This window comes from Falco biarmicus, chromosome 6 (genome assembly GCF_023638135.1).
Source record: "Falco biarmicus isolate bFalBia1 chromosome 6, bFalBia1.pri, whole genome shotgun sequence".
Lineage (NCBI taxonomy): Eukaryota > Metazoa > Chordata > Aves > Falconiformes > Falconidae > Falco > Falco biarmicus.
In genome coordinates this window covers 77,504,525-77,531,153 of record NC_079293.1, presented here as the reverse complement: position 1 = coordinate 77,531,153, position 26,629 = coordinate 77,504,525, and the positions used below count along the sequence as shown (strand labels likewise).

Genomic DNA, 26,629 nt, shown 5'->3' with positions numbered 1-26,629 from the left:
ATTACTGAAATATGAGTATTTTCATTCCTAAATGTCTAATCTTTGCATCCAACCATTGCTTAGAGAAGATAGTAAAATTTGGTCAAAGTGGGATATGAAGGAGTTTAATGTAGGCAAGCAACTGCTTTTGCTTTTTAAGAGTCTGTTTATTAGTCAGGCAATGGAACAAGAAGCAGGTTTCTGGATCTGCTATGGTAAGTTTACATGAGTACACTAGCCAGGTACAGAAGCCTCCCACCAGAAGAACGAGACTTGCCCACAACTGCCTCCCACGCTGCTGCCACCTGAAACTCCCGTATTATCAGCATTCACTTCCACACTCTGCTCTTGGGCTCTGTGCACCTGGGTCTCAGCTTAGAGCCTTGTGGTCGTGAGAGGGAGGGAGCTGGGATTCCTCTCAGGACTGTGTGTTCTAGATGTGTCCCCACGCTCAAGGAGGAGCACTAAATCCCTCTATTTGTGTGAGTAAACTACTACCCTATAGCACGATCATCAGTTCAGGCTGACATCTTGTCACCAAACACATTGACCTTTGTAGTTGCTGGTATTGCTCTAGTTCAGCTAGTGTCAAAGCCACCTGGATCATCAAGACAGGTCTAACTGTCCTTACTTTGCAGTGCCAACATGCCCTAAGCTATCTGTCTTTATGTCTAACCACTATACTTTGTTTTGCAGGAAAATACAGAGTATCTTCTTCAGAGCCATCCACCTCTTCCTCTGAAAACACTTCCAAGGCGTATTCTTTGCTTAACTGAGGCACTGTAAATGCTAAATCACATAACTCTGAAAGGACCTCTGCCTTTTCCAAGACACGCACAAGAAGTATCTGTGAGTCATCAAGAAGCAGACTGCTTTGTTTTGACCAAACTGTGCCTTGGTGCATTCTTCTGGAATAATCATTTCTGGTCAATGTGTAAGGCAGGGAAGCTTTGAGAATTTTACAGGGGCTGCCAATCCCAGAAGGGATGACAAGGATTTGAAGGCCTTCAAGTGCCGGAAAAGACATTGGGAGTGAAGAATTCTCAGCCTTGAAGTGGGTGCTTAGCACTATGCAGTACTGAGCCATGAATTACAGTGCTATACACAGCTCTCGTCCAGTGGTTGTAATATTTCCCCTATTAACTCTCTGAAAGATTCCAAAGGCCTGTGTAGATACACAAGTACCTCATAGCTTCTCTCCTGCCCTCCTATTAGAGTCTGGAAAGGCCGTAGGGTATAGTGCTCTCCACTTTCTATTTAGGACTTTTGGGAACCAAAGATTCACAACTAAGAAGCTCCATTTCAGATCTTCACTTTTGACTTAGATAAAATGAAGACCGTGATGATTCCTGCGTGGTCTTCTCTCGGACAGAATGTACTGAAAGGTCCATGTGGCACTTTTTTTGAAGAAAAGGAAACTTTATATCCTTAACTATAATTGTCCTTCCCTTGATATGTAATGTGGTAAGACACAGAAGGTTGTCTGCTACAGAGGGGACTGCATTTATTTAATGCATAGTAGTGTTAAGTATGCAAGGAACTCTTGTGCAAAGTCTGTATGTTTGGGTCTCCTCTCAGAGGAGAATCACACTCGAAGGGCTCAGTGAGTCAATTCTGCAGTGAATATAAACCACCATGTGCCAGGCAGGATGAAAGGTTTTATATAAATTATTTCTCTAATACTACATTTGTGGAATCCGTTATTTCCACACCTGTACACCTTCAAAGGCAGGACTCCTGCCTTAAGCAGAGGGCTATGAGAGAGCCTGCAAAGTCTTTATAGCGCACAGGAATGTTACAAAACTTCATGTAAAATATGATAGATGGAATCACAAAGGTTTAGATTAGAAGCCAATATCAAACACTGCTGTCAGGTGGGGAATCAGGCCTCTGTGTTTACCAGTGGTGAACCTGTTTCTGGAACTTTGGGCTGAACCAGGGTGGGATACAATACTAGAACACAGTTAGAGATTAAGATATATTTGAAAACCCACAATCAATTTGAACTGCATGGCCAATGGAAGTTTGAAAATCAGACCTTTGCACACTATTCTGACCAGAATTTGCCTTTGGACAGGCATTTGGTCTAACTCACTCTGGAAATAGCTTGTGCAATATTGACTTGCTGCAGAAACATCCACTCCCACTGAGATAGAACAGGCTTTACATAAACTGTAAAGTACGAGTCCCTGTAGACAGCACAGCCCTACCACACCTTACCTTTGCAGGCATGTCATCCCTGAGGTTTCACCACACCTCCCAGTTCAGCTAAACCCGGGTCTCAGCTGTATGTGAATGAGAAGTATGAGAAGTCAGGATGTGATGCCCAGCTGTTGGGCACTGAACAGCCAACTTTGGGTGGATTTTCAAAGGCAAGGTCCTTGCCAGTGTTACAAAAGCCATGACAATTCACGAGAGAGAAGCAGCTAAGAAATCAACCGGGTCAGTCTTTAAAACTTGGGGACAAAGCTTCACCTGTATTTATATATGGATCAAGATAGAAGGGGAGAGAAGAAAAAGTGGGAGTGCTCAGTGGAGGAAGGGGAAACACATGGCAGCAACCACACCATATGCCTCCCACCCAATCTCAGCAGCAAGAACCAGGTCTTTTGCACAGGCAAGGCAGCCAGTGGGCTCACTAACTTCTTGCTCCCCTCAGGAGTCTGGCAATTTGGACAACTGGCTCTTTTTGATTAGCTGGCCCAATCTTTCCCTTTGTCCTGATCAAAACCCACATCCCTCCGTTCACCCAGCTCCCTGAAGTCAGGGCTGTCACAGGGCTTGTTTCCTGACGTCATGACACTCACGTACCTCTCTCTGCTTAACTGCAAGGCACTAAGTTGAAGCACTTTGCAACACAAACCTACCAAGTCCACCTAATTGCTGGAAAGGGTGGGATCTCTCCCTTACCTTTTCTAGCAGTGGGTGGCAAAGAAGGTGCCTTGGCACCTTCCTCTGATTTATTCCACCACAGGAAAAATAGCAAAGGAAGGGATTGTGACGTACAGGACTCTGAAGCACAGACCTGCCTTCTCCCACACTCACTGCTTAGAGATGTTGGATTGTAAAAAGTTGCTGAACAACTCTTACAGGTGCTTCGAGCCCAGATTTCACTCCTTACTCTTTGAAGACTTTTGGAACCTCCAATAAGAACAGCGCAAAGAGCCCAGGACCATTTTATCCACGTTACAGTGATCAGTGAACATTCATGTGCTCCAGGACCGGGGTTTACACGTGTGAGGTTCTGTTACCTTTTCTTTGGACCCTGAAGCCAGCTATGCTCTGATCTCTGATGTTTTCACAGCTCAGCACTCTGGCCAGCCTGTTTACTTCTTGCCCTGTCCCAGGAAACATGTTCAAGAAACAGCTGCACTTTAGAAAGGTCAAGTTAGGCAAAAGTAAATAGTTGTGGCCCCCTCACCCGCCCCACAAGTGTATGTCAGGTATGTCCAGCTGCATGTCACCCTGTGGTACGTGTGACCTCAAGTGGATTTGTTAATCCCATGAGCAGAAGAAACGAGATTAATTTCTTACCGGCTTGTGTCCTGTACCCTCCAACCCTCTTCTGTTTCCAGTCAGCAGGGTTTCCATGGTCTTTCTTACACACCCAGTCTTCACATATCTCTGCCTCCGACATCAGCTCCCTAAACCTCTCCCCCATACACACAGTACTTTCACCTGATGTAGCCTCTCTCTCACCCACCTTGATGCCATCAGCTGGTAGGGAGCTGGATGTGCTGCAAGGAGAACAGAGCCACAGAGGTGATGAAGGTCTGGCTGGGGCTTGCCAGGGGCTGGGATGGTCATGTTCTGCCCATCCCTCCCTTGGTGGCAGCTCTAACAAGCTCTTCCAACCATCAACCTTGTGGGCTCACAATGAGACTTCTCTGAGGCTTTTGGTCCTCAAAAGCTACCAGGATCCAACACCACTGAGCAGACATGGGGCTGGCCAGGAGTCACACACTGACCACGTCATTTTCTTAGTACTTTCCTCTTAGAAAGCCAGTGCAAGGCATACGATGCGATCTATGCAAAATCTAGGATAATTTCTTCTAACTCACACTCAAGTTCTTTTTAGTGTTTTCCTTGGGATAAGTAGTTCTAATCATCCCACAGCCACTTCTTGGATCACTCCTCCCTTTTTCCACTCTCATTGCAGAATAACAAACAGTGCATGTCTCAGCACGTCAGATTTTTTTGGGGGGGGGGGTTTCATTGGGCTGGGAGGACCTTGCACCCACACCAAGAGCCCCCGCTCGCCTACCACCTTCCTCAGGCACCATGCCCTGCCCGCAGGCTGAGTGCCCGTCGGCAGCGTTCTGAGCTTTACCCTGGCTTTCTAACAGGGAAGTGCCCCAGCATTGTGTGGTCTGGGCATCTCTGCCCACCTGTCAGCCCCTTGAAAGGAGGGTGTGGGTTGCACAGGTGCCATGGCATCATCCTCTGTGCTGCAGGCTGGCACCCTTCCTGGGGGACAGTCCCCCTACCACAGCTTTTCTCAGGTGGTAAATAAAGCAGCACCCGAGCCAAATGAGAGCTTACAGGATTGTTTCCACTGGCTGCCTGGCAGGAGCAATCACTCAAAGCGATGCTTCCAGGAGAAGTTGCCCGCGGTCCAAGCACTGCTGCAAGTGTCACCCAAGTCACTTAGCCTATGTTGCTCCCAAGGCCAGGTGAGCCAGGGTAGCAAAGGGGGAGCCTGTCCACAGCCCTCCCTGCAGCAGTCATGGCCAGCCAGCCCTGCGGAGAGAGCCCCTGCGTAGCAGTGACTCTGTAGTGTTGCAGCGCTCTCCAAACTATCAAGCTGCAACAAGGTCTTTTTACCATCTCATACCAACATACTCTTCATACAGTTCCTCTGCTGTCTTCTCCTTGTCCCTCCTCACCCAGGGCATGTGCTCCCTCTTCCCTTGCTTCTTCCTCTCTCTTCTTCTTCCTCAGCTGCTCTCTCTTCATTGGCTCTCAACCACTTAACAGAACCAGCCACAGCTGCACCTTATCTACATCGGCCAATCCCCCACCCCTGAAGCCAGCCCACAGCTGTATATTATCAATGCTAATTAACCCGGCTTCATTCCTCTACACTGCAGCAGCCAGCCATGAGGTGTCTTGTTAGCAAAAATGTCCAGTTCCAGTCCCAGCCTTGGATGAGGGAACAACCAACCCAGAGCCAGCCCGCTGTGATGCTCTGAAGGGTTAGAAAGAGGCTCCATTTCTTACACCAGCAGAAGATCTGGTGGTGGAGTTGGGGGGCAGAGATATGTGGGGTTGTCTGCAAGCACCCAAGTCATTTAGATGGAGTCTGAAATGCCCCAGCAATCACTGTGGAAGTCTTTTCTACCCTTTTACTCCATGGAGCCAGGGCTGCAGATCCTGTTCTGTCCTGGTTGAATAAATGTAGGAGACAGCTTCACACCCCTGAATGATGCTCTTGCTGGTTAGCAAACCCACAAGAGAGGACAGGCACCTTGCTTGAGGATAACTCCTGTGACAGCTCTTCCTAAGGGACACACTCGCTTCTCTGCTCAGGCAGTCTGAGCTGTGCCTTTCACATCTCTTCCCTGTAGCCAAGAGACACAAGCAATGCTGACAACACCTGGGGGCTTCAAAGCATCTTCTGTAGGTTACATGGGTATTTTGCAGAAGCTAAGAGGATGTGGTGTCTGCCTTCCTTAATGATCCAGGACTCTGGTCTTCATTACCTTGGACTACTGTTTCTTCCAGTTCCATGCTGGGAGGTAACATAGGTGGGTAAAGCAAGCAAGGCAGCAGAGCTCCAAACCCATGCCAGGGCTGCAGGTCTGTAACCCAGCTCCACCACCCGTACAGGCTGGGGGCACAGGATGATGTTTGGCACTAAGAATGGTGGGCAGAGGTTAGAGAGAAAGGGATTTGTCATCCCACAGCAGAATTCCCACTTCTCATGCCAGCAGTGCAAGTTAAGCAAAAGACAACTGGAAACACAGTTCTTTACTTTTCAGAAAATGAGTGTCCTGGTGCAAGTTTGAACAGGAAACAAAAAGCTACGTGTCCTCCAGCTACCATTTGTATTTGCACACAAAGCACATTTTTTCCTTCATACAACACAAGTATAAAAAAACCTGATCTAGTTTCCAAAAAACACTTCTCTAGAGAAATTAATGATGGTAAGTCAGGCTTATCATAGTCCTTCTCCTGAAGGGTCAGAGTTAGGGGGCCTTCCTGGAACTGACCTGGTATACAGAGGTACACATCAAACCAGATCTCAGGCTTGAGTTAACTACAGTTAGTCAAAATTTCTGGGCACCTTCAGTACAGGCCTATTTAAGGAACCTAAATATAGATTTTCAGAGCCTTAGAAACTTGTGCTTTCAATATTCTGCTCCAATGACTGTGGCAAAGCTGCCTTTATTAGACACAGTGCTTAAGAGCCAAGAGAGGCTGTCAGCTACATCCTATAGTGACCGAACACAAAGTACATGAGTTAATTATAATGCAGACACACTGGAGAGAGGAACCATCTAACACTACAGTGCTTAGCAGCCAACTTTTCCTAGGCTCGTAGGACTTTTCATGGGCTGAGTGCAGCATTTGCACTCGGGAAACAATTTACCCCATGATGATTGCTCTTACTTGAATTCCAGGAGCTCTAGAAAATCGCACGTCACCTGTAGCCATGGCACCTTTCATCCATTCCCATGTGGCTTTCCTGGATCGACTCAGAAGCTGGAGAAGCCAATGACATGAACTGCAATCCTATATCAAAGATGGGTCGGTTAACTCAGCCTGGAAGCCAACACAGGAAAGACCATGCCGCTTCTGAGGCTGTCCTAGTTTTTGTGAGATGATTTTCCCCATCATCAGTGAAACAAGCGGTTGGCTCAGCAACAACTGTAGTTGATTTAGGTGCTCTATTCAGAGCCTTGTCCAGCACTGATCGGCATTATGCCTTGCCCATAATAGCCTTGCTCTTTTGCTAGTGAGTAACCAAGTGTCCATTTGCAAGCATCAGAGACTGCCCAACATGGATTTTGCTAGTACAGAGAAATCCTGGATCCTGGAGATGCGGGCTCCTAGGAAATGAAGAAGCAAGCAGAGACACTGAACTGCAAAGATCCTGGAAACTGTCTACGAAATTAAGTTGGCAATGTTTAGGAGATATTTGGAGTGCTTGTTGCAGGTAATAGAGCATCCCAGTGTACCCAGTACAAAGCCCAGTGGATAGTAAACCAAAGCACTTTGATTGGGAACCAAGGCAAGGAGGTGAGCAGACTCTGAATATGTTTATTTGGGCTTCTCCTTTTCAGCATGTGTTGAGAAGTTTGACACTAAAAATTTTCAGGTCCCAAGGAAAATGAACTGTGTGTACAGTTTCCCAGGGAAGAGGCAGATACTGGAATGTCTGAAGAGAGTGACTGCAGCTATGCTGGTGGGATTTTTTCTGCACTGATGAGATGCTCTGAACACTGTTACTCTCAAGATGAGGAGCCAGTGGGGCTAGGGTCTAGCCAAGGGAGAACTGGGATGCATTCCCCCTCCAGTGCAAAGGCTGAAAGTTACACCATCCAAAGGGAACAGAGCCAGTCCCTGTTGTCTTTCCCAACCATCACATTTTGCTGCCAGCAAACTCTGAAGATGGATGAGAGCAGGGCAAAACCAGATTCCTGATGGGGGGAGAAGAAATCCCTGGACCCAGCCACCAGCAGCACTGACAAGCCCAGAGAAGACTCCAGACCCAGCAGGATGTGAAGGAGCAGATTTGTAGTGTGCCTTTCCTTTAGGGACACCAAAATTATATGCAGGATAGCATTTAACTGGGGCTTTACTGGATCCTCTCTGTCTTTGTTTTTTCTGTCTCACACATTAATTAACAAGCTGCACCCCATAATTTTATTCATCTTTATGGATCTCTTGTCTTTCATTCCATAACCCTGCATACTTTATGAGCATGTCAGCTTGGGTGGTAGACCCCCATGACCCAAGGGGGAGTCCCCTAATCCCGCTGGCAGAAGGTAATCAGATCTGCAACCACCTCTCGCCTGTGGTGAGGTGCAGCCAGATGCTCAGACATGTTGCAGGCCAAGCTGATATGTTTGTTTTGATTTTATTCCAGATGCAGAGAATAAGAGAGGCAGAGTACTAACTTGCTGATAATGCCTTAATTAAATGGACGGTTTGTCCCTACTCACAGGACTGGTGTGAGCACCAGGATGAATCCAAGTGTAAAAACAAGTGGAAACCAGCTCCCTGCGTGCAACCTGCTGCTATGACAGTGCATTTTCCCTTGGCCACCATCCCTTGTGACAGGTATCTGATAAATACAAAGGTAGCTTCACCCTCTGTGATTATTTACCATTTGCATTCTGAACTCCTGCAGTTCTGATATGCAGACAAGAAGAAACTGCTTTTGGAGGAAACCTGGCTAACAAAGTTTCAAGTGTGGTATATGACTGTTTACATTGTAAAATATTTCTTTCTTGTATCTAGACAATATTTGGTTAATTTAAGTTCAGTTTGATGTTTGATGTTAAGTTCAGTTTGAGTCCTTGAAAGAAGAGATCTTAGGATATACTAAATCAGTTGTTTCCTGCCATCCACAATAAGTTCTAGGGTGTTAATACCTTACCCAGCACACTCCAGTACCACAGACCCAGTCTTTATCTTCATGCACTCCCACCCCTCTCCTTGACTTTTGAGACAATGATTTCCAAAGAGATATGAATTCAGTGGTAACCATTAGAGATCCTACCCTATGATAACTGATACTTTGCTCCCATTTCATCCAGAACCTGCTGAAATCATGGGAGTTTTAGACATGTTTAAAAAAGCTTGGATTACGCCTAGAGAAAATATTTTCACTTGAGTATTTGAAGACATTATCTCATGAAACCTTCTAGAAAGACAACAAGCTTTAATGTGAAATTATTTCCCTGCTAAAGAAATGCCCAAAAATATGTAATAGTAGTTTACTATGAATTCTATGTAATAGCTAATCAGCTTTCGTAAACCAGCACAGCTCCATTAAAAATGAGTACTGATGTAGTTTGCATAGCTGTGGATTTGTACCCTTCAGACTTCTTGAGTAATTTCTATAGGAACATTTCAAGAGTCTTAATATATGTGCTTCTATGTGACTTTTTCCAGTGTTTTGAGAGGTTCCACCAGTCATTTAATCTAAGTTAGAACCATGGTTGAGAGAAAATGCAGGGACTCTCAGCACTACCACTTGTTGGATGAAGAAACGAAACATTCAAAGAATACACAAGAAGCACAGTGTATGAACTTTCATTAGACAGCAGTTCTACATGATGTTCTTTAACTGCCAAGTCCTACAGAGTAAACAGATCGCTGCCAAGCTGTTGATAGAGCATTTCATCCATATGCTGACTCATCTTCTGCAAGTTGTATTCATCATTTTTCACTGAAAGCAAATGTCTTATGAACAAACTATGGAAAAATACCAGGCTGAGATTTATCCTCCTGCAGCTCTTTATCTTCTAGCCATCATGGAAATGAGGACGATGGTTAAGACAATGGTTCCAGCAACTCCACCAACTGTCATTCCCAGGATGTTCCCATGGACCTGCCTTGACTGACACCTCTCACCCATAAAGAAGAAGGCTTGTCCTGATGGGCACCTGGGACAACAAAGTACAGATTCACATGGATCAGGAGTTTTATTCTGCCCTATAGGCCCACCTCAAGGTCCTAACACTCACTATCCAGGATAGGCAGTTCCCATTAGAGGAGTTCACGTCACAACATCCCCACCTTGTTTGGAGGCTATTTACATACCCTGGAAGCACCACAGAATGGGGTTTCTTTTCTTCCCCTTATGCCTGCTAGTAGAAACCGGTCACTGTGGTCAAGTGTTTTGTTCCTACTGTTCCTTGAAAACCTAGTGGCTTAGACCTCTGAGGTCTGTAGCTCTGAATACTTATTAGCTACATCACTTGGTTCAGAAGAAAATCAAGGCAAGCAGGGAAGCAGTCCATGGTACCTGCAGTTTGCTTTTCCTTTCACATTCACACAGACTCCATCATTCTGGCAAGGGTTTGGGTCACACGGGTCTTGCAGATAAAGGTCTTGAGCGGGCTCCATATCCTGGGCTGCTCTCTTCTGCCTTTCCAGAATAAGGCCTTCCATGAAGGCGGGTTGTTCACGTTCAACAGGAACTTCAGTGTTAACAAGGTGACTTAGATCTTTTAAAAAAAGGAAAGAGAGAAGACATCAGATATTCTTCAGTATTCTTCATACCAGGGTTTCACAGGATGCTTTGTGTACCAGAGCGTACTCGGCTATTTGCTCTTTACAGAGCTCTTGCCATACCACAGCAAGGTCTGCATATTTAAAGCACAAGATAGAAAATAATACTGAAATTACTGTAACTGGTTAGGTAAATCAGTGGTATTCTGTACTTTGAAAATTTATGCCCAGTGTGGCTGTTCTGTTTGAAAATTAACACAAGGGGGGTGGCCTTTGAGTATGTTCAGTGCTTAGAAATGGACATAGCTGCTGGTTAGGGTGCTTAAAAGTGTCTAAGAAGTTAACTTCCAGTAACTCATTGCCATTTAGATTCCTCTGAACTCACTTTAATCAACATCACCCACCTGAAACTAAGACATAGCAACTCTTGTAAAAGTTGATCCCTGTTAGAAGAGAAGATGACTGGGAGACAGGTGGCGATAGTTACTCGAATGTACAAAAAGAGATAGAAAGAATCACCTATTTTTGTAAGGGGAGTCAGGAAGAGGGTCTTTACCATTAAATTCTGCAAAAATAATCAGGTCATCATTTTTCAGGAAGCTCCTCCGTCTCATCTGGCTGTGGGATATGAAGTTAGTCCACCCCCAGGTGACACTTCTATAGCAATTGCATGAGGCATCAAATTTTCCAACAATTGATGGTTTCTGCCATATTAAGGTTCCATTAGTACCTGCAATGAGAATATGAGTGCTGAATAAGAACCACTAAGTTTTGCAGCTGGAAATATGACATGAATTTTTTCTCTATTACGGGGTTAAAGGGGATTTATGCTGTAAAATCAAGTTCAGAGCTGAAATGCCCAAACAAATCACAGAGGACTGACAAATTATGGGTGCCAGCAGATCCTTAGATATGGTCTGCATGGGGACTCTTAGTCTATGTAAGGGCATGGAAATTCCACAACTCCTCTTTCATTGAGGATTAACCAAATGCAAGCTACCTCCTCGTTGTCACCAGCTAAGAGCTCATTCCTGCGTAAGGACACACCCTCATCAGTTTTCAAGTACCTATAGAATTTAGCAGATTTTGTTCATCGCTATGTTTCTGTTAAACATATTCATACCTCAGGTTTAAAACCTTTTACTGAAAAAGTGTGTGCTAAACTTCCACTGGAAAAAGTGAAGAAGGGTGGAGATTCATTCATCTCTAGTATTTTATTCTGTACCAAACTCAGTACTGTCCCATAGTGCTTATTTCTTTGAATTAACACATTCTTGGGAAATCCTAGGGCTGGATGTGGAACTATGGTGCTACATGCTATATAAACCTGGAGTCAAAAGGTAGTCTCTGTGTGAAAGAGTTCATAATCTGCAGTCTACACCCTGCCAAGCAAGTCAGGCTTCAAATGCTGTAGACTGATGTTACAGATGTTTTCAGCTATTTTTTTCTTGAATATAGCTACAATGTGAACGCTGTGCATTCAGACCATGTGTGTTCAAGTTAATCAAGCCTCCAAAATGCAGTTCTAACTTAACTTATTGTTGATTTAATAAAAGAATTCAACACCCTGCTGGCATTGCACCACCCTGTGGTGATACTCAGTTATTATAACAGGTAAACCACAGGTAGAATGAGAAATGCCAACTCCTAGGAGAGCTCTTTATTTAGAGTAAAATTCAGATATCCCAGGGATTGTTCACGGTAACATCGACCTTCTATGCATCACTTTTCTCATTAGAAGATCTTTCTCAGACAGGAATTCTGAGTCATACACAGGGAAGTGTCCCAAACTGGAAAGTGCAACCAAAGTTGCCCAGCTCTGAGTCCTACACCCAGTCCTCTGATTTGGATTCTTTGGCTCCCATTTTCACCACTCCTCCAGGAAGTCATCACTTACCTGAGATAAATTGATTGTTGCTTGTGGTGAAGCTTTTGCTAGAGGACATCCTTTTCAAGACGTCAGGGTCCTGGTCCAGCACAGTGAGTACAGCTTGGCGGTTCAGAGCTGGCCACTCCAGAACACCATCGTTCTCTCCACTGCACAGGTGAAAGGCAATGCGAGTGTAGCCGCTGATCGTGGAGTGGGGATACAAACTCACACCAAAACCGTAACCCTCAGGGCTATAAAACCGGGGGCTTTGAATAACATCACTGGATGCGTTTTGGAGGATTTGGCTGAAATTCCGAATGACCCACACAGCTGTGGGACAGGGGGTCTCTGTCAGCGTGACATCGTCGATAGCAATCCCACCAGCTGAAGAGCTGGGGTCACCCTTTAGTCCTTGGAAGAGATAACGGAACTTCCTCTGGGCATTGAGGGTCACATGGGCAATTTTCCAGTCAGAGTCATTATCCGCTTTGGTAAAAGGAAAGCAAAACGTTGCCATCAGCATGGGAACTGACATTGTGAAGCAGCTTATTCCTAGCCCTCCATTCCAGCTGCATTTTTAGACAACTAGACCTCTCCCAGAGGCCTGAATACCAGACAACTTAAGTTAGTAGTGTGTTTATAATACACTAACATTGCCTTATCAACTAAACACTTTGGACACGTTCTGTTAGGAACTCTTCACTCATTAGTAGATGACAGTCTCTCGTATAAAGGGCAGCAGGCTAAAGGCCGAGACACAGCAAGTGGACGGGAGTCAGTGACCCGTTGGAATTAATGGCTGCTGCCACTTTTCCAGGGACTTACCCTTCCCCGCAAGCTGCTGCAGCTTGATACAGACACGTCATCACAGGTCTTGAGTTTTGACAACATAAACACATAGTGCCACAGTGGCTGAATTTGTCCAGTTTAGCAGAATCAGCCAAAGTGGGAACTCAGTTCACATTTCCAAAATGACATATGGTTTTATATTTCCAGCCATATAAAAATCAGGCTGGGATTCTTACTGACTGCAGATGAGCACAAATATTTACACCTGACCAGCTCACCGTTAGATCATATAACAGCAGGTGGAGATCTAGTTAACTGATCTCCAGCACAGTTTGGTCCCTCTAAGTCACTGGGTGTATCATTAGGAACATTGTGACTTCTGCTGTGGAGCACCTAAATTGCATTCTTACAGCCTCCAGTTCCGCTAATAGATGCCCTCACATAATACCAAAATCCTTAGCCAGATTACAAAATATTCTGGTACCTTCCGGAAAATCTTTTGATTTCTGAGGCAATCCACTGCATTTACAGACTCAGTAAGACAACTTTCCACCCCCACACCCCCACCCCCCGTAGTATTCTATATGTAACTCACATTTCCAGAATTACCTTGAAAGGTTTGAATTTTCCTCATTTTACGAACATTTCCAGTGCCGTCATCCTCTTTAAGCCAGATGACCAGCTTGTCAGAAAGGCTTCCTGTGATCTTATAGAAGAACTGGAGGCACTGCTGAGTTCTCTTTGGATAAAGGATTCGGGACTCTAGGACTGCCACCTCATCTGCCTTGCCAGAGCTGGTGCTGAAGTACATGAAAAAGCCAGCGTCTGTGAAGGAAGTGTGGAGTGTCACTGTCTCTTTCCAGATTTCCTGCTAGCTGCGTGCTGTCAATTTGTCATTTCAACTCCACTCTTCTAGCAGGCATAAGTGTAGTACTTACATAAATAGTACAAGAAATGGTATATGATAACCAGCCAAGCCAGACCAGGATAAGGAAAGGACTAGTAGCTTAGCATATATATGGAACTCATCGCTGGCAGCTTATGTCAATTTTGTATTACCGAATCACAGAATGACAGAACGGTCATGTTGGAAGGGACCTCCCGAGATCATGTAGTCCAACTCTCTGCTAAAGCAGATTCACCAAGAGCAGGTTACACAGAGTCACATCAAGGCAGGTTTTGAATCCAGAGCCAGGCTGCCAGCTCCTCTCTAAAAGTTAGGCTGTACTTTCCCTCCTTCAGTTTAGCCAGTAAGAAGTCAAAAACCCAAGACGTGAATCTATTTGGGCAAAATATGATCCATCTGTGTTAAAAACCTAAAATTTGTCCCCACTCAAGATGACTGCAGAACCAGTTCTTCAAAAATGTCTAAAGTCCTGGTGGAGTCAATGACTCTTTGAAGGTTTCCAAAAGGAGATGCACTCCTTACTCATGCAATTCATATAGACACTCTGGAGGTCCTCAGAGGCACCTACCCCTCTCCATTAACTCTTCAGATAATGTCAATATTTATTTTGTACTTAGTCACTAGATGCTAAAGCATAAGTGTAAGTGAAGTGCTTGCTTCAGACAGATTGGGTTTTACTTAATAATCTCAAACAACTCAGATGAACCATTTTTCAGTGACAATTGAACTGTAACAGGAAAAAAAAGGAGAGGAAATAATGTAAAAAGTCAGATGAGGGTTAGGAGCATGTACTTCTAGAAGCTGTCAAGTGGTTTTCTTGAGTTATAGAATCATAGAATCACAGAATCTTTTAGATTGGAAAGACCTTTAAGATCACCAAGTCCAACCATTGACACAGCACTGCCAAGTCCACCACTAAACCATGTCCCTAAGTGCCACGTCTACACGTCTTTAAAATACCTTCAGGGAGGGTGACTCAACCACTTCCACAGGCAGCCTGTTCCAGCGCTTGACAACTGTTTCAGCGAAGAAATCTTTCCTGATATCCAAAGTAAACCTTCCCTGACACAACTTGAGGACATTTCCTCTTGTCCTATTGCTTGTTATCTGGGAGAAGAGGCCTACCCCCACCTGTCCACAGCCTCCTTTCATATAGTTGTAGAGAGCGATAAGGTCCCCCCTGAGCCTCCTCTTCCCCAGGCTGAACCCCCCCAGGTCCCTCAGCCGCTCCTCATCAGCCCTGTGCCCCAGCCCCTGCCCCAGCCCCCTGCCCGGCTCTGGACACGCTCCAGCCCCTCCACGTCCCCCTGCAGTGAGGGGCCCAAAGCTGAACACAGGGGTCCAGGGGCGGCCTCACCGGTGCCCAGCGCAGGGGGACGGGCACTGCCCTGCTCCTGATGGCCACACTCTTTCGGATACCAGCCAGGATGCTGATGGCCACCTGGGCCACCTGGGCACACAGCTGGCTCATGCCCAGCCGGCTGCTGACCAGCACCCCCAGGCCCTTTCCCACCAGGCACCTTCCCAGCCCCCTGCCCCCAGCCTGTAGCGCTGCCTGGGGTTGCTGTGACCCGGGGGCAGGACCTGAGACTCATATTGCATTCTTGTACCTGATCGACAAGTACCAGTGTAGTAAGAGGTTGAAGGAGGGTCACACAAGGGTAATAATTTGCTCCCAAGTGCAGCAAGTCAAAGTTTTGCTTTATCAAAGAGTAACAAAGCACAAGTGAATGTGTTTTAGGCTAGGATCCCTTCACACTGTACTTAGGTAAGATTTACCACAAATCTTTTTGGGAGTTTTTTGGGAGTCTGTAGTAGTTTGCCATGTCTAAATAATGACAAACCAGGGCCTTGCTTTTCAGAGCTGCCTGTTGGGATTGAATCTTTATTTTCACCTGTAAGCTAGCACCCTGCAACTGTGACCAGGGTTGACCCTACCCTTTTTTGAGGTTTTTGTCCTTTGAAAAATGGTGAAATTACCATGCGAAAAAAAAAATTATCCCTAAACTATCATAACATACTTTGCAATTTTCTTCTACCTCCAGAAGCAGCATTCCTCAAGCTTATCATTTGCTTTGCAAACACAACGTTTATGAGTGGCTGTGAGTGCTGTTTCATTCTTATCATGGGGTAACAAAACTCTTACTCAGACTTTGGAAGTTGCCATAAATCCTTTCCCAGGTTGTATTTAAAAGGCCTTTAGCTGAAACTGTTCTTTGTCCCTTTTCATCTTGCTGCTGTGGACAACATTCCATTACGTTGAAAAAAGTTAATGAAAGCACAAGTGCAACCATAAACTCACACTTGCAGGGTCAAGACACATAAAATGAAAAGGGCTTTTTGCTTAACTAGAAACACTGCAACTCAGATGTCTGCTGGGTAGCATCTTAAATACAGTCATTTAATTCTGTGTTTTCGGAGTAGTCAAGGATGGGTTTTCTCGATGGTTGACTACAATGACAGGTTCAGAGAAAGTTTTAAAGACACTGTATTTAAAAAACACAGACCAGTACAGATGTGCACAAGGGACCATTGCTCCGGCTAACCTCTTTCCCATAGGAAAGTGTTCTGTGACTTTGTTATTACCTCTACAGCGCCCAGAAAGCGTGTGGTCATCCTGCCCTGTAGCACCGCTCTGTTGATGGATCCAGTCTAGATCATCTCTGGCTCCCTGAATCATGCCACAGATATTGTCAAACTCGAAAGAACATTGGTCCAAAAAAGTGTGAGTTGAAGCTGGAAAAAAACCACACACATGGTTACCACCAATATAGTATTCATTAAAATTTCTGCTCTGATTTTTTTGGGGGGGCTGTTCTTTTCATTAGTATAGACATCATGTAGAGAAGACAACTCACAGAAGATGTGAGCCCAAAGACTCAAAAGAGGACTTTTGATTTTGATCAAAAAGAAGGCAAATATTTTGATCAAAAAATATTTGATTCCTGGAGGGATTCCCTGCATAAAGACAACATTTGCAGAAGGCTGACAAACTCTGATGCAGCAGCTGAACCACAGGGACTGATGGTGGCCCTTTGTTACTGCTCATAAGCCATAGAGAGACAAGTCACTTTGTGAACAGTGGTGGTGGTGTATTTAACTGCTCCTCAGCTGGAGGTTATTGTTCCTTATGGCTCATCTGCTTGATGAGCATGAGCATTGTCCTTCCACTTCAAGCAAAGTCCACTCAAGTTACCTTAGGCTGGTTTAGCTGAGTTTATCTACAAGTTGATGCTTCTGTTGACAGATACTTGGGGACAACAACATCTTGCTAACAGTCATATGTGGTGATAATATCTTCAATCAGCTTAACAACCAAGTAGATGGTGTCAAATTCTAGATTTAGCCAATCTCAGGTGCAAAATAATCTAATTCAGACCAAATGTCAAAGAGGACAAAGTACAGTTGTATTCACCTCACAAAAGCACACACACCAGCAGAACACAACCTCATGTCTGAACCCCTAGGAGCAACAATGAAGAAAATATATGAATGGATTGACTTTCATCGACTAATTGGACTTTTACAAAAGTAATGACAGTAAGCAGGGCCAGAGAGGGATGAGGAGGGAATAGAAAATCTGGGTCTTTTCACCACATGTCCTCTCCCATACCTCCTCAGGAGCACCTGAGAAGAATTTTCGTGGTTTTAGAGCCATAAGAGAGGTGAGCCAGCCAGGCTTAAGTATAAACAAAGAAAGGTGGCCATGGTTAAGTTATGACTTACTGCAGTTATACATGCGATTCAGTCTTTCCAGGTCAATAGCGCTCAAGTCCAGACGTTGTCCAATTATATCATCAAATTCTGGTATCTTTGCTGTGATTGTGGGGATGCTTTCATTTTTGTTGAATGAAAAAGGTTCATAGTGCATCAGTGACTCATAATCATAGGGGGTGTTCAGATCAGTGATGTAGCTGTCATCGTACTTCAGAAAATTGTGCTCTTTGCCTGGTGAAGGAACAGAAAAATTGATTTTCAGAGAAAATGGTAAAGGAAATGCCTTTGGCATGGTCACTTGGATGCAGTTTTCCAAGGCGGAATTGATACACATGAAAAAAATTACAATAAAATATTCAAATCTAGCAAGATTTTTTAATGAAGTCATTTGGACAACAAAGCAGTGTCTTTAGATTGCAGCATGTGCCTTCAGTAAGTTCAAAATCAAATATCAATGAGATGTAAAGAATGGGATATATAGGAGGTCAGATCAGATGGTCTAATAGTAAGCATCCTGAGGGATTAAATTTAAGGGTTAATGTACTCCATTCCAGAGGCTGTGAACACTGATGCAAACATTTCCCAGGATATTAGATCATATACGGACAAGGAGAAGCCCTAAAGCCCTCCACTTATTAAGGGGACAAGTATGACAGTCCTGGAGTGCCTCCAGGTTCTGTTCTTTGAAGCAAAGAATATGTTAGCAATTCCAGGGGAAAAAAAAAAAGAAAACAAAGATTTTTTGCCCTAGATTGCCAATACAACTATGATGTTGAAATATCTTTTGGAAACATGTTTCTTATGGTTTCTTGGTGAAGTAATTTGTCCTTAGAGTAAGTTTTTCATTATGAAGATTTCTGCTAGGGCAAAGAGAAGGAGCCATTTCATGTAATTTAGTATGGAAGTAAAGAGAGATTGCCAGCATTTCCAACTACAAATCATATTTTCAGAATATTTAGCATTCTTTCTCCAAGAAGAAACAGCACATAACTGCACTGGTGGATAATTACAGCTTCTCTGTGTAAAGGCTGCCCTTCCCTTCTGCAGGTCCACTCTGGGCACAAAGGTCTTCAGTCCAAGGCCTGAGATTGTATAAGAGCTTGGGATTGATTTTTTTACAGATAATTGAATTGCACCTTTTATCAAAAAGGGTGAGAATCTTGCTAACCAAGTGCTATCACTTTTTATAGCTGGGGAAAAAATCTTGGCAGGACACAGGTATGTGTAATGGTGCTGGCTTTTAAGATTGCGACCAGGTAAAGGGTAACTTCTTGGTGTTTTTAGAAGAAATAAACCGTACAGCAAATTGGCAATTGCATTAAGCTGTCTTGTGTGTTTTCTCTGAAGTCTAGTAAGATTATTAGCTTTTCTGTCAATAGCAACGGGAATAGGGGATCTCTTCTTTTACCAGCCAGCTATCTGCATTGCAGTTTATGAAAATGCGTTATGGCAAAATCTGCTACCATGCTATTAAATTTGGGGTTGCAGATCACTAATGCAGGAACAGATGCTCACAAACACACACACAGAGCATTGTCATATCAGCCTTATTTCCCTTTAGAGAGGCAAACATCTTTCAAATGGCTTCAGCAGAAGTTTTCTACCTAATGAATTTGCCTAACTGGAAAATGTGATTTTTTAATATGGATAGAAACCTACAGGATATAGGAATTGACTGCAGTGACATCAGGTCAGCACCAGGACTCATTCAGAACAGTGTCACACTGAAGTCCATCATTTGTATCACTTCTCTGGTGTTACAGATTTGTGGCTACTGAATACATCACAGATAAGTTAAGAGGATTAATTGATAATTTTGGAGGGGAAAAAAAGCCAAGAAAGAATGCATGAAGAACTGGCACTGGTTTTTTGAGCTTTTCCATACCTCTGTATATCATGGAGCTCACAATAGTGTTTTATAATATACTGTAAGACTTGCTTTGGAGATGGCTAGTGACAGTGCACAGAAAAAAGGGGCCCAAAAGTCAGTCTAGATACTACTATCACCACCATCTTCATCACCATGATTCAAGGTAAGATCAAGTTAGTAATAAGGTGAATTGGGTTTAGTGCTGCTCCTAGCAATAAAAACAATGGTTTTCAAAACCAAAATCCTCATCCCATGTGCTGTTCAGCCACCCCAAAAGACACTGCAAATTACAGGGTAGAGGCAAGCAGTAGCGCACAAAGCCATTCAACCTGGAGCAATTCAAAATAATCAGATACTGCTTTTAGAGGTCAGCAGAAATTGCTTGTACCAGCAGTTCTTATCTATTCAAAAGAGAACACAGCATTCCCTAAACCTTGTTGCTTTCTGATGACTATTCTTCATGTATTTATTTTTCATGTATTTTTCACTTATTTGCAACGATGCTGTGTGCATAACCCTGAAGACTGAAGTAATCGCTTTGTCCACACAAAGCGTAAGCAATTTCTCTGCATTGGCACCATCACCATCATTGCAAAGCTCCACTACTGGGAACAGGAGGTTATGGCTGGTGTCTTTGCTACCGTGCCTTCCAGAACTTGTTATAGGCTCCCATTCATTCTTTTTCAAATAAGCAATCGTTAAGGAGTAAAGAACCAGACCTCACAGGAGACAGCAAGAGAAACTGCCTAGGGACCACAGGGGCTGCAGAGACTTTGGTGAAACTCATAAAGCCACTGAATCTGATGATATTAAACCTGAAGACAAGAACCTGCAGAGACACACTGGGCAGAAGTGCAGGACAGAGACCTATTCTATGTGTCCCATGTGATAGTCACTTTGAGGGTCCTTCATGTACGAAGCAAATCTTTCTGGTTTCAGGGAAGCCTGAATCTCTGTGTATAAAAACCTTTCAGATTTTGAGAAGACCTTTGATTAAAGAAGAGCCACCTTAAAGGTCACCATCCCAGTAAGTTTACAATTTGCATTATGCAGCGAGAGAAAAGACTTATAGAGAGGAGAACTGATTGGTTCAAAATCGGAGAGCAGACCAGTCCTGGAGCCAAGGGGAGATAAAGCCCTCTGACTTCCAAGCTGGGCTTCTCTCTTCTGGCCTTAGACAGTGTCTGGTCTTTGACCAGAGAAGATGTATCACAATCCTGCTACATCTATGGATTGGTTTACAGTGGTCTCAGGTGTGGCGCACTGTTTCTAAAATCATATCTTTAAGAAAATCTTAAAATCTAGATGGGAAAATAAGATACTGATGAATTTGCACTATACAAAATCTGACTTGAAGGTCAAACCTACCTGTAATAATTTCATCCCACCAGATTGTGACATAGTCATCCCGGTCCATCCTCGACTGCTCATGGTAAAACCCCAGAGCATGCAGGAGCTCGTGTTCCACAATTGCTCTGTAGTCACACCGTGCCCCAATAGAGAGGTTCTGCCCAGTCTGCAGGTCCCCCACCTGGGACCAACACCTGAGAGAGAGATCTTACTGTCCGTTAAGTAGTTTTCTTCTCTGCATTGACATTTTCAGTCTGCTCACTGAATTTTAAGTAATATTAAAAATGGTTTAAATGTAAAAGGAGTCACATAAATCATTACTTGGATGCTGACCGGATGCCTTGATACTCTACAGATAGTCTGCTCTGAAAACAGACTAAGCCCCAATGACATATTCACTGCCACTTGCATGAGGCCAGCATTTTACCTACCCTCTGTCAGACAAGCTCTCCCCTGATTTTTGAGATCCACCAAAGTTTAGCCTTATATCAGCTGCCATTTTGCCAAGAAACATGCGAAGAAACATAACACATACATAAAAACAGAAGAGTCATCAAGACAGGCTGAGCTTTTTTGCAGACACTTGGGCTAGAGAAAACATTTAGGAGGACTTAGAATAGCAGCATTTTGTCCTTGTTAACAGCAGCTAGGCAAGGCATTGGCCATAGATGTGAAATTACCTTTTTCTGTGCAGGCCCAGCCCCTCACCCGTGACTCAGCAGAAGCTAACCATGGTTGAGGAGGGAAGGAGCTTCTCAGCCAATTCATTGGGAACTTTTAAGGGCAGCACAAGGGTGATGTGAGAAGCAACTGCTAAAGAGAGTCTGCTGGGACCGTATATTCATTTGGACATCACAAAACAGCGTCCAGTTGAGTTTGTTGAAGGAGCTTGGAACACACTAATGTGGGTGCTGAAAACAAAGAGCTTGAGCATATGGTCTTTTGAATAGCTGCTGCCAGGGAGTTTCCAGTTCCAGGCTCTTTAGCAGCAGCTTGTCAAAAAACATCGTGCTTGCAGTCTTGTAAGAGCAGTGTCACAGGACATTACCCAAGGAAGAGCTGAGGGCAGAAATATCAGTGCCTATAGGTGTTTATGCAGTTCTGGGAGAACAAGAAATATCCACAGCTGATAAAGTGAGAATATTTTTGTGCTTTTCTCTGTTCTTTCAAAACACATTTAGATGTAGGAAATAAAATAAATCTTCCCAGTTCCTCAAAACCTGAATCTCCGAGTATAAAACACTTTCAGATTTAGGAAAACCTTTCATTGAAGAGCCATATCAAAACAATAGCAAAACTACAATAAACTGGGTTTCCACAGCTTTTTTTGACCTGTCTTCCAAAGATTTCAGAGCCTAAATTCTGGCTATTCACATCCTTGATAACTTAAGAGGATGTACATGGAGGTCATTTCACCCAGCAGTGACATGGAAAACAACCCTAGGTAGGAAAGGGGAAGCAGCTGATGAAAACCCAGTGATGCTGGGATTCACCTCAACGAAGGGTAACCACCTAAATAAACCTCAGATGACCATTCCAAGTTCATCGTCTAAATATCCCCTGCAGTCAGCAGAGGGAGGCAGCTGCTTGCAAGCTTTGCCTTTACGAAGGTAAGATGGGTTGCTTTCTCAGTGGCCTCTTTTTCTCTGCTGACAACAAACTTAGACTAAACTTTTACACCTCTGAAGTCAAATGGAATGAGTTCTCCACTGCTTCTACACAGCAAAACAGAAGTTGATATAACCCTTACCCATCTTCTTTTGTAAAGAATATGTAGGTTCTCTCTCCTCCATAGGGCTTGAAATCAACGCAAGACTTAAGACGGAACATTTCAAACGCTTGGAGAATTACTCCTTTGGCATTCAGATCTGGAAAACATACATCGGGAAAGCACCTTTAACACTGCAGATCATTCACCCTGGATAGGTAAGGTATGCACACATATACGCATGGGACTTCATGGGAGAAATGATTGAATTTGATTAAGTTCTGTTTTGTTTTACGATAGTTGTAGAAGAAATGGGGGAGGGAGGAAGGTTTTGATATAAAGGAGCCATCTAGTTATTAGTGAATTTTAATGTGAGAGAAACAGTTCTGAAAAAGGCAAATTTTTCATCACAGTGACTCCAGTACAAATAAGGATTGGAAATAAAATTTGAATGAAGTATCTGCATTACCTAGGTTATCACCCAGAATATAAGGAATGGGGAACTTCCATCTGTAAATCTCATTTCTTAGGGCATTTCGCTGATTTTGCTGAAAAGGGAATGAACAGCTGGTGATACATCTGCTGTAGGGAGATGGGCTGATTTGTACCAAAACCCACAATTAGAACAAGTGATAGGTATAAAGTTTTTAATTACTTACAGACAACAAGATATCACCCTGAAAGAGGTCCAGTCCAGCAGCTGAAAAGTAATTTAATGAAAGATAATGTAAATGAAATATCAAATAGCAAATTTATTTCACCTTAAAAACCATATGGAACCTATTTATGCAACGTTAATGTCCTTGGGCATTTACAGAAAATAAAGGAGGACCAGCCTTTTTACACTGAAATATAGGGACAGGCCTAAAAGTAACAGTAGTTTCTACTCAATATTTGCCGCTCAGCAATGTCTGCATTTTTGGTGGCAGAAATCTGGTGGCCACCATTATCCCTGTCTAGTTTGATAACCTCTTGCTTGCAATCAAGCAGTGGCAACAGTCAGGCAGTGAGACAGTACTCTAGAGAATATGGTTATATTGAGTAATGCATCATGGAGAATCATGTACAGTGCACCATCAAAGGATACATGGAAATTTGCATTACAGAAAATAATAATAATAAAAAAAAATAGAGGAAGGCAGTACATGTGTTGTGTCTTTTCCATTTAATTTCCTTGCCATTTATACAGAAGCTCAATAAACATCTAAGCTATTTTCCACACTGTAAAACTTTATAAAAATCATAGAGAGATAGGGGGGAAATGATGGTGGGACTCCAGAGCCTTTCCAAGTGATACAGTGTGTTACTGCCTTAACATCGTGGGTTTGCCCAAACTTCAGAAGTTAAAGGCATCTGCATCCCTTGTTTACATAGGGTTACAGCTCTCTGATGGATTCATGTGTGATAGCCAGAGGAAGCAAATTCAGAGCTCAGTCATATTTTTCTTGCACCATGAACTACCTAACCATTAGCCACCCACATCTTTTTTTCAATATTGAAAATCCAGCATTTTGCTCACAGTTTTTCAGGCCTTATAAGAATTTGGACGTGAACTCACCTAAGTTTATGTGTGGAATATCTTTGATTATTTCACCAGCATCAGCATCTGCTGCTGCAAGACAGACAAAACGTTATGCGTGGCACACAGTAAGAAGAAGAAAATGCTTCAAAACTCAAACCAGGTTGCAGAGCACTTACCAGCTTCACTAGAGAGGTGTGTGACCTGAAAGAGAATAAAATACAACCAGTATAAGGTATGAGATGTCTCTGGAATGAGAGGAGCCTGTGGAAATCAGTTTTCTACTTACAGAGACTGGAGTACCATAAACATGATGTAATAGAAGTGCTAAGCAGAGTGGGAAGATGCTGGAGCCCATTTTTGCAATGGAAAAAGAATGTGGTCCCTCTCATCTCTTGCAATATATAAGACATGTCTCTGACCTTTCCATAAAAGATCAGCCAACCAGCTTCAAACTTTCCACCTGTGTAACATTATTATAACAGCAAGATTTTCCTCCTAAATGGCACGTGATGGCACTGTTGTTATCAATTACCTAAGTCCACTTTGGAGAAATGTTGCAGAGAGGAATGCGATAACTTCATGTCCCCAGTGCAGCTGGTGAAAGACCCACCCAGACTTTGTGCCAGAAGATCTCAACCCAGCCCAAAGTTGCTGACTCCTTCCACTGCGCTGGTTATCTGTCAGCGTTGTGATCTCCACTGCGCAGGAGGAAAGCCACAAGCTTAAGCAGAATTATTCTGGGTTTATAGCACTGCAGGGACATTAGAATTTGGCCCAACACTGTTTTCAATTAATAATTAACATCACATTGTAAAGATTAGAGATAAAAGAGGTATGATTATGAATGCCCCGACAGTGTTTTCCCACAACTGAGCCCATCCCAGGACTGATGCCCCAGTGCACAGCATGCCACTTTGGCTCCAGAGGCAGTCATGTGTATCAGTAGAGCCTTGACCTTCCAGCTTGATGCCCCTTTCTGTGCTGGTGGGTTTCAGAGATGTCAAAGTCTAGCCCTGTACTTTGCTGTCTTCTTCCTCAGGGGACATGGGTCAGTGAGGACACATGGGCTAACTGAGCCAAGGCTCCAGAAAGCTCTAGAACTCCCATGGGCCCTGCATCATACCTGTTATCATCTTGCAAATGTCCTGGAGTGTCTTAGTGCTTTAAACTTACTCAACTGAATCCTGCTCCCTTATTTTACGTCTGAAATTACAAGTGCTGAAGGTGAGTATGTCCACCTCTCTGTTCAGTAATCAGGTAGGAAGAGGCTGGTGCCACAGACACCACCCCACACAGCACAATACAGAGGGTCTGGCGTAGGAAGAGGAGTGCTGCGGAGGTGCCTCACACGCTGCTTCCCAGCGGTATTGGTGGGACATACCGGACTTCAGTGTGAAGAAGCCTCAAATGAAAGTAGGTTTTGAGTAGGAAATGTGCCCATGGCCAGTGACTACCCTGCCCTAGAAAGCAGTCAGTCCTTCAACCTAGGGAACAGATCCTCCAAACAGATATAAGTAGGACACTATTTGTATGAGATCACATTGCAGAGGAATAAGTACAGAAATCTTTTCTTTTCTTGAGGAAGGGCCCCAGAGGACTGATCTTCCACCTAGCATATGTGGATCTTCTTCAGCACTTGCTTTTATGGACTATTAATTTGAAAGACAATGATACCTAAGCAGAACAGGACACACTACTAGTAAAGGAGAGTATGTCTCAAGGTGCATCATGTAAAGGCAGTTTTCACAGGTGAGCAAAGGGAATCACAGTGCAGCACAAAGGCCATTATTTGCAGTGTGTGTGAGAAAGGAACAAAAAACTGAAGCAGAATCAGAGCAGTTTGAAAACCCCTTGGGGATTTTTAGTGCCTTTAACTTAAAAATTATCCAAGGAACTAAAGAGGATGTCTAAGGGTAAGTAATTCTGTAGGCATAGATATGAGTTTGCAGAGGACAATGGTCACGCAGCCATCTCATGTTATACTCATGCCATTTAATATATTCATTTAGCACCTTGCCCTATGTATGCATCCCCAAATGCGTCCCATATTCAGTTCACGTGGCAAGGGTTTGGTAGCAGGAGGGCTACAGGGGTGGCTTCCGTGAGAAGATGCCAGAAGTTCCCCCATGTCAGACAGGGCCTGTTTCAGGTGGTTCTAAGACGGACCCACCACTGGCCAAAGCTGAGCCTCTCAGCAACGTTAGCAGCACCTCTGTGATAACGTATTTAAGAAAGCGGGAAAATTGCTGCACAACAGCAGCTGGAGAAAGGAGTGAGAAAACATGAGAGCCGCAGCCCTGCAGCCCCCAGGCCAGGGCAGGGGGAGGCCGGGGGGCTCCAGGCCCCGCAGCAGCGGCTCCCCCCAGCCCGCAGCGCAGCCCCCGGCGGGGCAGGCTGTGCCCCCAGCCCACGGAGCCCCCGGGGGGCAGCTCCCCCCCGCAGCCCGCAGGGCCCCACACCGGGGCAGGGGCATGTGCCCCAAAGGAATTCCTGAAACCATGGAGAGCCCACGCTGAAGCAGGGTCCTGGCAGGACCTGCAGCGCTGTGGGGTCTGGGTTATGCTGGAGCAGTCTGTTCCTGAAGGACCACTATGGAAGGGATCCATGCTGGAGCAGTTCATAAAGAACTGCAGCCCGTGGGAAGGACTCACGTTGGAGAAGTTCATGAAGGACTGTCTCCCATGAGTGGGACCCCGCGCTGCAGTAGGGGAAGAGAGGAAGGAGGAAGGAGC

General features: G+C 44.2%; 2 protein-coding genes across 3 annotated transcripts in view; one reads left to right on the top strand and one right to left on the bottom strand.

Moving 5' to 3' along the window:
* Positions 1 to 1,661, top strand: part of ADGRF5 (adhesion G protein-coupled receptor F5) — a 47,616-nt gene extending 45,955 nt beyond the window's left edge. For both annotated transcript variants that reach the window (XM_056344084.1, XM_056344085.1), the window contains exon 22: positions 676 to 1,661. In XM_056344084.1, the coding sequence (XP_056200059.1) occupies positions 676 to 755 (80 nt within the window). In that variant the 3' untranslated portion in view covers positions 756 to 1,661. The remainder of the gene's footprint in view (positions 1 to 675) is intronic.
* A 5,207-nt stretch (positions 1,662 to 6,868) lies between these two features.
* On the bottom strand, positions 6,869 to 24,814 carry LOC130151905 (meprin A subunit alpha-like). Its single transcript, XM_056344690.1, has 14 exons — positions 24,184 to 24,814; positions 24,074 to 24,098; positions 23,934 to 23,987; positions 23,035 to 23,075; positions 22,845 to 22,923; positions 22,418 to 22,535; positions 20,686 to 20,861; positions 17,457 to 17,678; positions 16,317 to 16,466; positions 13,433 to 13,648; positions 12,062 to 12,520; positions 10,721 to 10,894; positions 9,959 to 10,160; positions 6,869 to 9,596 (listed from the first exon to the last, which is right to left on the bottom strand). The coding sequence occupies exons 1-14, from the start codon at positions 24,250 to 24,252 to the stop codon at positions 9,449 to 9,451; spliced, it is 2,133 nt and encodes a 710-aa protein (XP_056200665.1). The 5' UTR covers positions 24,253 to 24,814; the 3' UTR covers positions 6,869 to 9,448.
* Positions 24,815 to 26,629: the final 1,815 nt, after the last annotated feature.